The 15696-nt window shown below is 48.7% G+C and overlaps 1 protein-coding gene across 1 annotated transcript in view; it reads left to right on the top strand.

The window, feature by feature from the left end:
* IGF2BP1 (insulin like growth factor 2 mRNA binding protein 1) overlaps positions 1-15696 on the top strand; it is a 402021-nt gene that overhangs the window by 368656 nt on the left and 17669 nt on the right. Inside the window, exons 13-14 of the mRNA XM_086924241.1 lie at positions 757-888; positions 1518-1631. Coding sequence (XP_086780367.1) covers positions 757-888; positions 1518-1631 — 246 coding nt within the window. The remainder of the gene's footprint in view (positions 1-756; positions 889-1517; positions 1632-15696) is intronic.

Raw genomic sequence — 15696 nt, 5'->3', positions numbered from 1 at the left:
TATGACTATAACAGAGATACCCCTACTACAGAACTGCAGGTATAGATCAGAAACTACTCCTTCTCACAACATGCCTCAAACAGATTGTTACTTAGTGTAGGCATCTGTTCTTGGCGCATAGTGCTGTAGACTCGCATGCGCCAAACCTCCCCCAAAAATCTTGTGTAGGTTGCTGTTCATACACTTTAATTCAAACCAACACATGGACATCTCATTGCTTACATATATTGTATACTTAAATACTCCCCTACCCACGGCAAAGCAATCTGAAGATGGCATTGATGATCATGCACAGTATTACCATGAGAAGTCGCACAGCCTCATGACTTGAAGAAAACGTCTTGGAACAAAAATAACTTATCTGAGCCCAACACTAGATGGCAGACATATGCAAAGCATGTGAATCCACAGCTCTACATGCCAATAACCGATGCTTACAGGGTAACATAATCCTTTTGGAATGGTTGCTTGTGAATATTGAATATTTTATTCTGGGTACGCCAGCTCTATTGTAGTAAGTGCATGCTGAGCCGTCCAGCTGTTGCTAGACTGGATTTATGATTGCAGGAAAATTAAGAGTTGTTCGTTGAACAAAATATGAATTTGGTGTGTTTTGTATGTGCTTAACTCAGGATAAACAAACTGTTATGACCAGTCTTCTGACTGAGTTGTAACTTAGTACAGAAGTACCTTTGTTAAATGTACAGCACCACAGGCTATGAACAGGGTAACATTTTCCTTTCACTATCATTTCAGGCCCAAGGGAGAATTTATGGCAAGCTGAAGGAGGAAAACTTCTTTGGACCGAAGGAAGAAGTCAAATTAGAGACTCACATTAAAGTGCCTGCTACAGCTGCTGGGCGCGTTATTGGCAAAGGAGGCAAAACAGTGAGTGGATAACATTTTCAAAATTTAAATTTATCTCCATGAGATACAGGTGGGAAAATGAGTCCTGGAAAAGGTCTGAAATATGGTTCCAGTGACCGCAATTGGGCATGTTAATGTTTTCTATACCTTGTTGAAGATAATAGTGTTTACCAAATTCACCGGAGGAAGTACTGCATGGCCCTATATCCCATTGAAGTATGGCTACTTTCAAGACTGATTAGCTATCTGTTCACCATTCTACTACTCATTGGTAACCGCCGTACGTAGAATAGATTTTTTTTTTCTGGTTATTTTTGTATTTGGCAAACTTTTTCTATTGTCACTACTATAGTAAAACCAAACGGTGTGAACATTGTGCTAAGCTATACAAAGATTCTAATCCGTTTTAGTGTTTGTGTGCCAGTGTTGCATAGTAGTAATAAACTCTTCATTCCTGTACTAGACAAATGATTCATCCTGTGAACAAAAATAGCTTGATCTTTTATTTCATTTGATTACCAGGTCCATACCTTTGGGGTTATGAACGAGAAACAAATGTAGCAGTTCTGGAATTATAATCGTTTTCGAAGATGTAGTATGGTTATGCTGATTAATCTTGAAATCTGTCATCTTTGGTTTCTTGTCCACAGGTAAATGAGCTGCAGAACTTGACTGCTGCAGAGGTGGTTGTGCCACGGGATCAGAGCCCAGATGAGAATGAACAAGTAATTGTGCGAATCACTGGACACTTCTATGCTAGCCAGGTGAGTGATCTGGTATGGGTCGGTAGCCGGTTACCTGAACAGCCACCCTTTGGCTAAACAGATGTTTTGTAGCTTGAATCTTTCTGGATTCAATATGCTGTGCATTATTCCGCGGTCTAGTGGTTGAGTCCGGAATCGTAGTCCTTTTTTTTTCTATTTTTTTTCTTTTGTAGCCCAGGTGGGCGCCAACGTCCCACCATTTGATGTCCTCCTGTGACTTATGCGTGCTTCCTCCGGAAGCTCCCACCTTTGGGCGCCATCTTCATATTTTCTTTTCCGCCATTGGGTCTGGATCGTCACCGTAGAGTTCCTGAGTTTTTTGAAAGAAGAGAAAATCCAGCAGAAAACGCCAAAAGTTGGAGTTTTTCATCGCAAGACAAACACATAGCCGGACGAAGAAAAGGAAGAGGAGAATAAAGAACTTCAACGTCCATTAGAGAGTGCGCGCTCAGTGGGGCTACCTGAGTGCAAGAAGGACAAATGGTCTGTAACCTCTGCCTGCCAATCTACCACAAATGCAAGGATTGCTCGGCATTCACCCCCAAGACCCTCAGAGTTAAGGAGACATAGGAGAGCCAGCTTTGCCATGCAGGGGCAAGGAGAACCTCAGTCTGTTTGGGACTTGGGCCTCTGCAGCGGAGAAGAGGACAACATCGCCGTGGGACCAGAGAACTACACAATCACAGACCAATCAGTCAACAAAAGAGCTAAGAGACGTCGACCCTTAATGCCCCGACAGACTCTCGAAAAACTGAGCCAAAGTCCTCGAAAGGAGCACTAGCGTCGAAGCAATAGACTACAGCTGCTTTCACATACAAACAGCCCAACGGACCCTTCAAAAAGGACTCGCAGGCAGCGAAAGCTCTAGACAAGCCTAAGTCGTCTAAGCACGGACCCGAAAGTTGCGTTCAGCGCCAAAGTAAAAGGAGCTGAATGCTACTTCGACGTAAACATCGACCGTCTAAGAGAAGCGCCGAAACACTCAAAGCCGAACAAGCGTCCAAAATGGAGAGAAAGTAAAGAAGGCTCTAGGCCGAAATAGACAGTATCCTCCAGAGGAAAAAGGACTAGGATGAGCAGATACACCATGCCTTTGACAGTAGTCGAAGCAGATGTCGAAGAAGAGTACGACATCGATCCGCCGAAAACCAGCATAGCAACAGGACGAAGTGCCTGTACTACTACGAATGAGAAGGCAAGGATGAGCAAACTAACTTGGGCTCGACATCCTCGGAGATGCAGGACCTGAAGGCAGGATCTAGCCGCCGAAAGCCTGGAGGAGGGCGAAGAGTCATATCAGCAGAGGCCTTCACCAACAGACGACATTGGCTTCTACAACATGGTTATCAAGAACGCTGCAGCAATATATGGGGTAAAATTAGAGGAAGAGAATCAGAAGGCTTGTTTTCTCTTGGAGACCCTACTCCCCACTCAAACTAGTATCCAATTCCTACCCATGCTTCCAAGTGTACTGGACTAGGGCAGGGAAACTTTCAAGAAGCCAGCAACCTGCAGATCTATCACCCCCAGAACAGAGAAAAAAATATAAGCATTCCTCGAAAGATCCAGCATATATCCAGGGATCCGTAGCATCTGGCTCCATCATAGCGTCAACTGCCAGAAAGAGGGCCAACATTCCCAAAAGCTCTGGGCCACCTCCAGACAGAGTAAGAGAATAGACCTCACAGGGAGTAAAATAGAGGAATGCGGCAATTCACTGGCACATTGCGAATGCCAATGCCCTAATTAACAGACATGCGTACCAACATTGGGAGGTCAGCCAGCTGCTCAAACATCTCCTAGCAGAATACCAGCAGAGGGCAACATATCTGTTGGAGGAAGGCAAAAACATGGCCAACAACTGTCAAGTCTGCACTGAATGCGGCAGACACATCCGGAAGGCTGATGATGATGATTGGAGTGACGGAGAGAAGGCATGCCTGGCTGAGGATATCTGGTTTCAAGCCGGAAGTCAAGAACAATATTCAAAACATACCCTTCAACGGGGAACAACTGTTTGGCACATCAGTGGATGAGAAGCTGACACAGCTCAATAAGGATAATGAAACTGCAAGATCCAAGGGAGGTCTGCAGTTCAGAAGGGGCGCCCCCTCAAGGAGACCGAACGGCAGAGGAGGGAGCCAGCCTGGAACATCGCACCAATCTTTCCATCAAAGTTACCAGGGAAACAACCAGGCGCAGTAAGGGTCAGCAACAGCAAAGCTGGCAGTACCAATCCAGGGGCCAGTCCTTTCGGGGGCGACCAAACTTACTTGGACAAACTAGAAGAGGGGCACAGCAACCCACCTCCAAATGACTCCGCTGTGTGGAACGTGCCCACCTCCACAACATCTCTAGCGGGGAGGCACAACAAAAGACTATTAGAAACACACAAAGGAGAAATCTGAGAACATGTAACACCGGTAGGAGGCAGACTGAAACACTACTTTTAGGAGTGGAAGAAGATAACAGACAAATGGATACTCATCATACAGTTCGGCTACTGCACAGAACTGGAAAATAAGCCACCAAACAGGGAGTCCAACCAACAAAACTCGCCCTCCTCCTCAAGGAGGCAATAGAAACAGTACCATACAAGGAAAGCAACAAGGGAGTGTACTCTATTACTTCCTCGTACCAAAGGTGGACGAAACGTTAAGACACATCCTGGACCTACGGTTCCTAAACAAATACATAAAAACTCAAATTCAAAATGACGTACCCACAGGAGGTTATACCACAAATAAGGGATGAGGATTTTATGTGCACTATAGGCCTCATGGCTGCCTACCTACACATTCCCATGAACCAAAAGCATAAACATCTACTGAGATTTGCCATCAACAAAGCGCACTACCAGATCATGGCCCTGGCATTTGGACTAAAATCCGCACCAAGGGTCTTCAAACAATGCCTAGCTGCGGTAGCGGCGCACTTACGGGGACAGGGAATATATGTATATCCTTACCTCGACGACTGGTTGGTAAAGACTAATTCCTACAACCAATGCAAACTACATGCTCAGTGTGTCACGCACACGCTGACAATTAGGGATTTCGATACACTTGGCGAAGTCCTTGATAGTACCAGAACAGCTGAATATCTTCCTGGGCGCACAGATCAACACCATTCAGGGCAGGGTGTTCCCCAGCGAGAAGAGAACCTCTGCACTGCTGAAGGAGACAAGCCAATACTGGAAGGGGTAACCTCATGGGGATGATGGCGTCCTGCATACACCTAGTCCACAATATCCGACTCCACATGAAACCATTCCAGGAATGGCTCCCACATCAATGGTCCCTGGCAACAGGGAGTTGGGAAGATCTAGTGGTTGTAACGCACAAAGTGCAAGAAGAGACCTGGTGGAACAAAAAGAACATAAAGGGGAAACCATTCACAACACAAACTCAAACAGTGACCATCACAAGAGACTCATCCCAAATGGGAGGGGGAGCGCATATGAACCGGCTCAAAATGATGAGTTTGTGGAGGGGTCAGATGCGATCGGACACATGAACTACCTGGAACTAAAGACTGTGTTCCTGCCCTAAAGGCATTCCAGAAACTATACTGGCAAAGGGTGTTGCAAACCGACAACACTACAACAATGTTCTACATCAACAAGCAGAGAGGGATTTATCAGTGGCGCTATCAAAGCTAGTACAGGAGATATGGAAGTGGACCATCCCACTATAAATAGACCTCCTGGCAATACATCTACCAGGGAAAGACAATGTGGAAGCAGACCGGCTCAGCAGACAGACATCAGCATCATACGAGTGGAAGCACAATATACAGGAAACGCAAAAACTATTCAAGAAGTAGGGGACCCCTCAAATAGACCTGTTAGCAACACACCAGAATGCAAAATGCCAATACTTCGCATCCAGACAGCCAGGTCAGCAATCCCAAGGAAATGCCCAATGGATAACCTGCTCGAAGACATTTGCTTACGCTTTTCTGCTGATGCCGCTGATGCACAGAGTTCTCAGAGTGCTCAGCAAGTGCAGAACAAGCAAAATGACACTGCTACTGGTAGCACCACAGTGAGCCAGGCAGTCCTGGTTCTCATAGATAGTGTAAATGGCACAAGGGGCCACCACACAAGTTCCCAAAAAGACACCTGCTCTCATTGCAAGACTGAAGGGTACTCCACCCAGAACCGGAGAGCCTCAGCCTAGCAGCTTTACTCCTGAAGACATTGAGTTCACACACCTCACTGAAGGTACACCTAGCAGCAATACTGGTCTACATGAGAGGGGAAACTGGGAATTTTCTTTACATCCCAGGTAGTAAAAAGATTCTTGGAGGCGGCCGAGGTAACCGCCCCCCCATGGTACCATCACCACCAGCATGGAACCTCACTGTAATTCTCACACAACTTATGAACTTATGAAGGTGCCCTTTAAACGCATTCGCAAGGCCTCTCTACATTGCCACCAGAAAGGCTGTTTTTATGGTGAGCATATCACCTCGCTACGCAGGGTAGGCGAACTGCAAGCGCGAACACTGCAAGAACCCTACATTCAAATTCACAATGACAGGGTGGTAATGAGAGGCCACGCACTTTATGCCAAAGGTGGTGTCAAGGTACCACTTAAGGCAGACAATACAGATACCAAGTTTCTTCCAGAAACCATCCACAAGCTCATAAAGAGCACTGCACACTCTCGACGCTAGAGCAGTGATGCATTACATTGAGAGAACTAAAGATTGTAGGAAAACAAAGCAATTCTTTGTGTCTTTCGCAAGCAGTTTCTTGAGAAGACCTGTAACCAAGAGCACCATCGCATGATGGATCGCGCAGACAGGTCAAGAACTACAAGGAGCGGCACAAGCCCACTACCAGAAAGAAGGGATCAACAATAGCCTTCCTGGCAAACACACCCATCCAAGACATTTGCCTGCTGGCAACATGGTCTTCAGTGCCCACGTTCACTAAACACTACTGCGTGGATATACAGATAAACAAGCAAGCACAAGTAGGACAAAAGGTGCTTCGATATATATTCAACAACCAACCCTCATCTTCCACCCAGCCGCCACAAACGTAGCAAACCGCTACAAAGTTAATGCACAGCATAGTGAATCCAGAAAGATTTACTCTGCAAAATGAATAGTTTCTTACCTGTCTGTAGTTTTGCAGCTTGAAGACTTTCTGGATTCACTTTCGAACCCATCCACCTCCGCCAAGAAGATGAGTCCGGAGGAACAGGGGATTTAAAAGAAATTTATAAGAATGGAAAAAGACCTTCAAAAAAGGAAAAGGATAAACAAAGATGGCACAAAACAAGAAAAAAAGAATCCGAAGATGGTGCCCAGCTCACCTCAACCTAGCGATCTGGCTCCTGAGGTCATTGTTTGGTTACCTCAACCTTCCTCCAGAATGCATGAACATTATTAAAGAAGCTAGACTTCCTACAACTAGAGCATGTTATGCTGCTAAGTGGAAACGCTTTGTCATACTGCCAAAACAACCAAATAAATCCCTTAGACGTGTCTATTCAACACATCATAGGATATCTATTACACCTTCAAAAGTGTACTTTAGCCTATACGTCTATCCAACTACACCTTGCTGCCATTGCAGCATACTTACAAAATAGACATCTATCTCTTTTTAGAGTACCAGCTATAAAAGTTTTCATGGAAGGACTCAAAAGAATAATTCCTCCCAGAATGCCACCGGCACCAGTGTGGAACTTAAACATTGTTCTTATAAGATTAATGGGTCCTCCCTTTGAACCATTACAGAAATGTGAATTGCAATTCCTAACCTGGAAAGTAGCTTTCCTAGTAGCAATTACTTCTCTCAGAAGGGTTAGTGAAGTACAAGCATTTACCATTCAAGAACCTTTTTTGCAAATGCATCATAACATAACGTGGTTCTTCGTACTAATCCTAAATTCCTTCCTCCATTCCATCTAAATTAATCAGTTGAGCTGCCCGTATTTTTCTCGCAGCCTCAAATAGTCGCAGAAAGAGCTCTACACACCTTAGATGTCAGGAGCATTACTGGACTATATCGAAAGGACACAAACTTTTCGTAAAACAAAACAACATTTTGTGTCTTTTTCATCGCCACATAAAGGCAACCCCATATCAAAATCGGGGATCGCCAGATGGATTGTTAAATGCATAAAAATTTTACCAGAAAGCCAAACGTACGTTAACAATTCCTCCAAAAGCCCATTCAACAAGAAAGATGGGGGCTTCAATGGCATTCTTGGGGAACATTCCCCTAGATGACCTATGCAGAGCAGCTACATGGCTTACACTACACACATTCACAAAGCATTATTGTGTAGATGTGCAAACTAAACAAGCCACTGTGGGCCAGGCTGTACTAAAAACACTTTCAAACAACTGCAACAGATACTGGTGGTCACTGGTAGGTGTGGGTACTGCTATACAATCTATGCATAGTGTGTAATTTGCAGCTCATATGCCTTGAACAGAAAATGCTACTTACCAATATGCATCTGTTCTTGGTATGTAGAGCTGCAGATTTACACTTGCCTCCCCGGCTACCTTTATCTGTTCCAGTATTATCTTAATTAGATACAAATCACATGGACATCACTACCTCTTGTACAGCTCCATCACTTCCCTAATGGCGAAAAACAATCTGGGGATGGAGCCGATGCCCATGCGCAGTATCATCCAAAGGAGAAGTCACCTATCCCGTGACTTCCAAAGACTTTTCTACAGCAGAACAAACTGCAAACATCCGGGCCCAACACTAGGTGGCCAACTATGCATAGTGTGTAACTGCAACTCTATATGCCAAGAACAGATGCATACTGGTAATTAGCTTTTTCCTTCTTGCTCATATTATACATGTCTTACAATAGCCCATAATGACACGTTCTTCAGATACCACTAAGTCATCGATAAATACCCAGCTAAGCTGTTCACTTGGACGGTAATGACTAATTTTAGCTGTTGAAGCTAGGTACTTAATTGCTTTGCTCTACACATACATTTTTTTAGAAAATTCCACAATGATGTGGATTTTAAAGATCTTTGAGCCATGTACCGCTTGCAATACTACCAGCAACAAGCATTTTACAACAGTGGGTCGTCTCCTCAGATGCACTGTAATATGGCTGCCGGTTTGTTCGGCAAAGCACCAACACCCAGACTCATTTGAGCCGGCCAACACACGCGCGATGGTGGCGTGTTGGTCACATGACTACGTCACTGCAGTTCTCCTTACTTCAACTCTCCCTGTTAGCCACCGGCCACCATCCCAGTGTCGACGGCAGGGTAGGTCAAGGCAGGAAGCGTGAAGACTCAGGTGAGTCACTCTAGTAGCCCCTCTCCCCGAAGCCAACACGAGCGATACAGGGGGTGGTTACCCGCGACCTCGACTGCAGCCGTGGGACATGTTCCCCATGCGGGGGACTTCTGCCAGCGGTTGCTTGGAGCGGGCCTCCTGCCTGTGTCCCGCTGTACTCTGCAGCTCAATCCCCACAAAACACCCCCACCCCTAACCTGGGAGAGCCGCGCAGCATGTAGTGGTTGGCTTGCCCTGGCACTACATTGCTGGTGGGGGCCCCTATGGAATCTGGCATGGTTGTCCGGTCGGGACCTGGGCCAGCCTTCCTTCGGAGCTCAAGCTGCCATCTAGGAGCTCTTATCAGGGTCTAGCAGAGGCTGTTTCAGAATTATGATTCATGAACCACGAGTCGGTCGGTTCAGTTTTAACATAATTTACTCTTGTTCCCTAGGACCCAACTGGTGTCCTTTTTATAATTCCGCCGACTCACCGTTGCAGGTACAGTTTGCTTGCAATCCAGGTGAGTTTTATTTTAGTTCAGCCTTAACACTATTCAATACGGCATCATCTTTGTTTTAATACTAATTACTTAAATACTTGAAGATTCCAGACACCAGTCACATGATTATGGTAACCAATCTAGTTCACTGCCCTCAGTGTGACTGTTACATCATTGAATGCTTACTAGAACGCCTGGTCTAGTACAACAATAATACTTAAAGGTGTGGATAGGAGGGACGCAGTCAACCTACGCTTGTTTTAATACATTACATCCCTTGTTTTGCTTCACTTTCAGGTCAACTTACCTGTGATTTGGGTATGTAGGAATTACTTGCCTCTTTTAGTGTAGATAGCGTTTCACTTGATCCCGAGGAAGTGCCCAGATCTATGTAACGCACATGGCATGAAACATGTCCACTAGGCACATTGTCACTAGTCTTGTGCCCCTCTCATTCTTTTTAGCTAGGCAGTTTACCTTTCCAATAAAAGTTGTTGTAGGACTAACTGACCTATTTTATACTCGCACACTTCACAACTACACATACTAGGCCTCTTACCCCACTGCACGCAACGCCAGGAACAAAAGATCTCTGCCAAAGAGCCCCATTTGGGTGCCCGTCGGGTATTGCAGTGCCAACCTGATATGGGGCAGGCTCAAATGATTAAGCATGACATCTAGCTTGCTAAATGTGTGAAAGCCCTAGTTCCAACTTACTGGCATACACTTTACACACATCACACTTCAGTCCCCTCCTTCTCCTACCACATATTCAGAGGAACTTCGTACCCTTGGTTGCACACTAGTCTTGGTGGGGCATGTACGCTTGACCTTGGTAAACTAGCCCCATGGTCCCTCCATTTGTTAAAAAAAAAAAACACTTGAAGGTGCCATTAATACCTTGTTTTGCTGTAGATTCACATGTGCCTGTCCTCTTGCCTAGATATCTCTCTTGCAGAGCCTTTGCTTAGTTGGCTTCACTGCGAATTGCGCTTCATTCACCTTACAAATGTTGACATAAATGATGCCCTTACACAATGTTACACAGGCGTCGTCGCACTATATCTCTTGACTCAAGACTTCATACAAAAACAAATGTCTGAGCCTATCGCTAGATGGCAGTAGTATGCCAAGTATGTGAATCATCTGATAGACTATTAGCCGCAGATTCCTTCACATAGAATTATCACCAGGCATGAGACTGGATTCGGAAACTTTTTGCCAAAGCATCCCTGCGCTCCGTGGGCGGGGTGGCATCACGTGACTCCGCCCAGGCATCCGCGAGGTCACTTAAGCCCCACCCTGGCGCACTTACGTCAGTTTTTTCCTTTTGTGTTCAGCGCGGATCTGGTCTCTGCTACAGGCCTGTTTGGTGCCCCCTTTTTTTCTTCCCCATTGTCTGATTTTTGGTGGAACAGTGTGCGAATGCCTTCGGGCTTCAAGACTTGCACATTGTGTGGGAGTCTTATGTCGGCGACAGCCCCTCAAGTCATTTGTATGTGGTGTTTGGGGGAGGATCATGGTACCACTGACTGTGAGGTGTGCCAACAGATGAAGCCGAAGTTGCAGCGGGAGTGCCGGATGAAACTTCTCTCAGCGCACCTCTCAAGGTCTACTTCCTCTCCTCGATCAGCCTCGGAAGACTGCTTCAGTCCGGCCGTTGTCGTCGTCCTCGCCCTTCTCAGATGTCACTAGAGCATCGCTCCCCGGTGGGTAAGTGTTGCAGTTTGTCCCCGGGGGCTGGTGTTCAGCCTGCCGGGGTCGTGGACTCTCCACAGATGATGTGGCCCCTCGTGTCGACCTCCTATCCACCGTTTCTCGGTGATGGAGCGTCGAGAGTCCAGATGGAGACCTATGCTGCGGCTTTGCACGCCTTGCTCGTGTCTCCTTCTCCTTCCCCTCCTGGGGCGTCAGTGGATCCCTTGCCTTCCTGTGCGCCGCCTGCGACTCCGGCCCCAGCGCCGACTGGTTCGGATCCAGGTTTGAAAGATGTGGTACTGTCAGGGTGCAGCTCTTCAGGGGTCCCTTCTTCAGACTCAGCGCCTCTGCCTCACCGCAACCTCCTGCCGGTGTCCCTGTGGTGTCGCAGGAGGTCGCCGGGGCTCGAGTCGCATCACCGAGCCCGGCTCGACCTTTTTGACAGGCGAAGGCCTTGCCCACGGCTGAGCTGACGGCGCCAGCACCTCTGGTCCAGGCGGAACCACCGGGTTCGGTTGACCCTCCTTGTCCCGCTCTGGGTCGGGGCTGGATGGGGACCCCTCTGCCTGCTCCAGGCCTTTCTCGCCCCTCCACGAAGGCGGCTGCCTCGTCGGAGGGTTTGTCGGAGGTGGAGTCTGCTATGGCGGAGCCGCATGGACCGCTGGGCCACCTCCAACACATGCCAGACTGAGGCTGGCGGAGGGTTATGTCATTCCCCTGGTCCCTCTTGTTCCTCCATGCAGGCGGCTGCCTCGGCAGAGGTCGAGCTGGCGCTGTTCAGGTGTCGCCCCTTGGCCACCTCGGATCTGGCCCCACTCTGGTTCCCGGTGCGGTGTGGCTTCGAGGAGCCTTCTCCAGTGTCTCAGTCAGTGCCGGATGGTGGCGACGTTCTGCCTCGGGCGGCGGACTCTAGGTTCCGCACAGGGGTTGTGCCATGGATTCGTCTTAGGACGTACTCTCTTCTCCAGAGGTTGGCTGCATTTTGGTGTCATCCTCCCCGGAGACAGGCTGCCACGTGGTGTCCTTTTCACCAGCATCGTCGACGGGCGGCTCTCTGCCATTTTCGAGGCCGAGGTGTTCGGAGGAGCAGCAAGTCCCCCATTCTTCGGGTTCCTCTCCACTTCCAGGTCTGGCCTTTGCCCACCCTGCTTGGCTTCGGGGACGGCCGCCTTAGTCTGCAGCCGTCGCCCAAGGAGGAGCTACTTTCTCCATCTCTGGGCCCTACATGGTTGACCCAGATGCTCACTTTCCGGGGGACCATCTTTTGGAGGTTCTCCACCAGGCCTCTAGTGGTAGGGAGATCATGCTTCCCTTTGAAGGTTCGCTCCTTTCTTCCCTGACGGGGGCTTGGAGGCGCACCCCATCCGGTGCCTCACCACCTTTTGCACTGGCACCTCCTGGCACCTCGTAACCCGGGGTGTCTTTCCCTCTACCTCCAGTCCACTTTTGCAGACTGCTTTCCCTACCTGCTGCCACTGTTGACTCTGCTGTCCCCGGAGGCCCGCTGGTTGGACTCTTGGGGGTGCAACATGTTCGCCTTGACCAGCGCTGCCCTACGAGTCCTTAACACCTTATGCGTGTTGGCTAGGGCCTCCTCTTGTTTGTGGGACTCGTCTGAGTCTTTGTGATCTGCGTCTTCCCAGGAGGCGGTTCAGGTGGATTTACGGCATCATGCGCTGGATGGCCGGGAGCTAGTGGTGTTTATTCTCCACTCTGCTCTGGACATCTGAGGTGCTGGGCCGGGCCATGGCTTCCTCAGTCGCCCTCCATCGCCATGCTTGGCTTCGGGATGGCGTGTTCCCTGAAAAATTCGGGAGCAACTGATTGATTTTCTGTTTGATGGCAGCTTGTTATTCCATGCCCCAGCTGACTCTGCCATGCAGAGGTTCCTGGCGGGGCTACCTCCGCCCTATCCACCACCTCCTCCTTCTTCCCCTCCTCCTTCTTCCCCTCCTCAGGGGCTGCTTAGTTGAGCTGGTTCTGGGCTTTTATGTGGGCTGGTTGCCCTTTCTGTGGCGCGCGTTTTATGGCCATCTGAGTTCTCCTTGCTGGCACTATGGCATTGTTGGCTGCTAGACAGCCCCTTGTGGCGTGTTTTTGCAGGAGTTGTTACAGACTTGGCCCTGAGATTAGGCCTTCTTTTCTGTCTTGGGCTGCTTAACAAGCTTTCCGCAGGTGTTTTTCCCTTCGCTCTTTTTGTTTTCCTCATGCTGCGGAAGTTCTTCAAAAAAGGTTTCTTATCTCGGGACTTAACACACCTGATGTGGGGTAGTGGTAGCTGTTATATAGCTTGCGCTCTGCTAGGGAGTTCTGGTCGCCTTCGGGTGCTGGTTCTCCATGGTGTTTATGTATGTTGCTTTGCTTCTTGAGGTTGTGTGCGCGGCCCCTCTTAGTGGTGTGTCCGGGCATTTCCTCACCACCTTGCTCCTGTCCTGAGGGCTGGGATGATTCTGTGTACTCCCTTGTCAGGCGTCGCCTGCCCGGTCTTCCTGTGGCCCCGTGCTGCTGTTCTTGCTTCTGGCGGCTTATGACTGCAGGTGCCATTCTGGCTTGCCTATTGCCTTCTATCTGGAGGGGGCTCGCCTTCCTTTCCCTTGTTTCCCTGGGCCCCTCTCTGCTTCTTCCTCTTCTTCCTGCCTTGGCATTGGATGGAAGCTCGGTTGCCTTGTAGGGGAGTGGGGTGCTCGACCTCTCTGGCCTTGCCCTTGGTTCCTTTGCTGTGAGTGTGCGGGCCTCTTCAGTCGAATTTCTTCCTCCTACATCCTCTTGGGGTCTGTGATGTTCTGCTTGTGGGGGTTCCTCTTGCCTGGCAGGGACGAGGTTACCTACATGGTCTGCAGATTTGGTCCCCTGTGAGACCCTCTGTTCTGTCCAGGCTGGTGGGATCCTTTTGCAGACCCTCCTTCCCAGAGGGTATTGCTAGGGTATCTATTATACGTGAAGGAATCTGTGACTAGTAGTCTCTAAGATGTACGAGTTACCACTCGTGGAGTGGTGTAGCTCACTGGTTAGAGGCAGCAGACCCGGGAGTAGAGGACAGCCCGGGACCAGGGTTCAATTCCTGACTCGGCAGGGTCGTGGACCAGGGTCAGCGGACTTGATAATTCTCACCTCGGTGCCTTCTCTAACCAGGGATCACACTCTGCAACTCTGGGCATTAGCTTGCCTCATCTCCACAACGGCCCCCCACATACGCCGGGGATGCCTGGTTTCACCTTGGAGATACCCAGTAGGGACCATCTCACAGGGAAAGCCAGGACGGGTTCCCCAGCGGTCTATTCGCGCCAGGATACTCCGGTAGTAATTGAGCGCAGTATAAAACAGCATATAACATATAACATAACATAACTTACCTTCGGTAACTATGTATCTGGTAGAGATGATTCTAGCTGCAGATTCCTTCACGGCCCGCCCTTCCTCTCCGTTCTGCGAGGACCCTTGGGTTGGTGTTAGATACTCGCCATCCCGTTAGGGGGCTGTGCCTCCTATGCGTGCCTTATTTTGCTCTTGATGGGCGGCTCTGTGTGGTTGAGATTCTTTCCTCCTCTTGGTTCTTGAAGTATGGAGTTAGTGAGCTTGTGACCCACTGCTCTGGCTCCTCCAGGCTGGGGGGGTAGGGGGGTTCCCTTTAATCTCTGTCCTTCCCTCCCCTCCTCTTGCTGCTAGGAGTCCTGGCCCCTCTGCTGGCCTCTGAATAGGGGTCCCAGGGCAATGCATTGCTCTTGTTCCTTGGGGGGGCGGGGGGTTGCCCTCATTGCTGGGGTGGCTTGGTAGTTTGTTATTCCTGTCTGTTTTGGGACTGGCTCCCCTGCCTTGATTCTGGTTGGGGGTGGTAGGCCTGCTAAAAGTGTCATGACTTTTCACGCATGTTCCTTTTCCATGGGGTGGGGGTGGGGGGGTTATCTACGTACTGGCCGGCGTCCGCTGAGGGCTCTGTTATTTCTTATGCCCCTGCCTTTGGACAACTGCAGTGTTGCGCTGTTCCTTATGGTGTTGTTGTCTCCATTCTCTTGTTCTACCCTTTCGCACACTGTTCCCATGCTCCCACAGTTTTTTGTCTAGTAGCTCCACGTTGTGGTGTGGAAGAGTTCTCCAAAGAAAGTGACGTAGGCGCGCTGGGGTGGGGCTTATATGACCTCGTTGATGTCACGTACGCGGACGACACCTGGGCGGATTCTATGCCCAGAACCACAACTTCACCAGTCGAGTACTCACCAGGAAACTGGTAACTCACTTACCTACCATTAAATACCATTGACTGGTTTTGATTCGAAAAATCTTCTAAGTGCCTTCTTTTGAAAACTTAATATATTCATATAAAATCATCCGAATTCCGAAATGCTCACCTGCGATCAGTAGAGGAGCCAGTGCTGTACCTTGTAGCCCAGTACTGAACCGCAAAAGTAATCCCTAGCGGGTTTACTAGTAACTTGTATTTTCTCCATAGGAATCCATTGTCTGCTTTTCTATTACATTTCTTCTAAGAGTCTACTTTTGAAAACTAGAAATATTCTTTGAAAATCATACGAAATACTGAAACGTAATTACTTACCTGTTTTAAGTTGAGGCCCCGGTGCTGGCCCCAG

This window comes from Lissotriton vulgaris, chromosome 5 (assembly GCF_964263255.1).
Source record: "Lissotriton vulgaris chromosome 5, aLisVul1.2, whole genome shotgun sequence".
Classification (NCBI taxonomy): Eukaryota; Metazoa; Chordata; class Amphibia; order Caudata; family Salamandridae; genus Lissotriton; species Lissotriton vulgaris.
The sequence above is the reverse complement of the archived record's forward strand: the minus strand, read 5'-3'. Positions and strand labels throughout refer to the sequence as shown.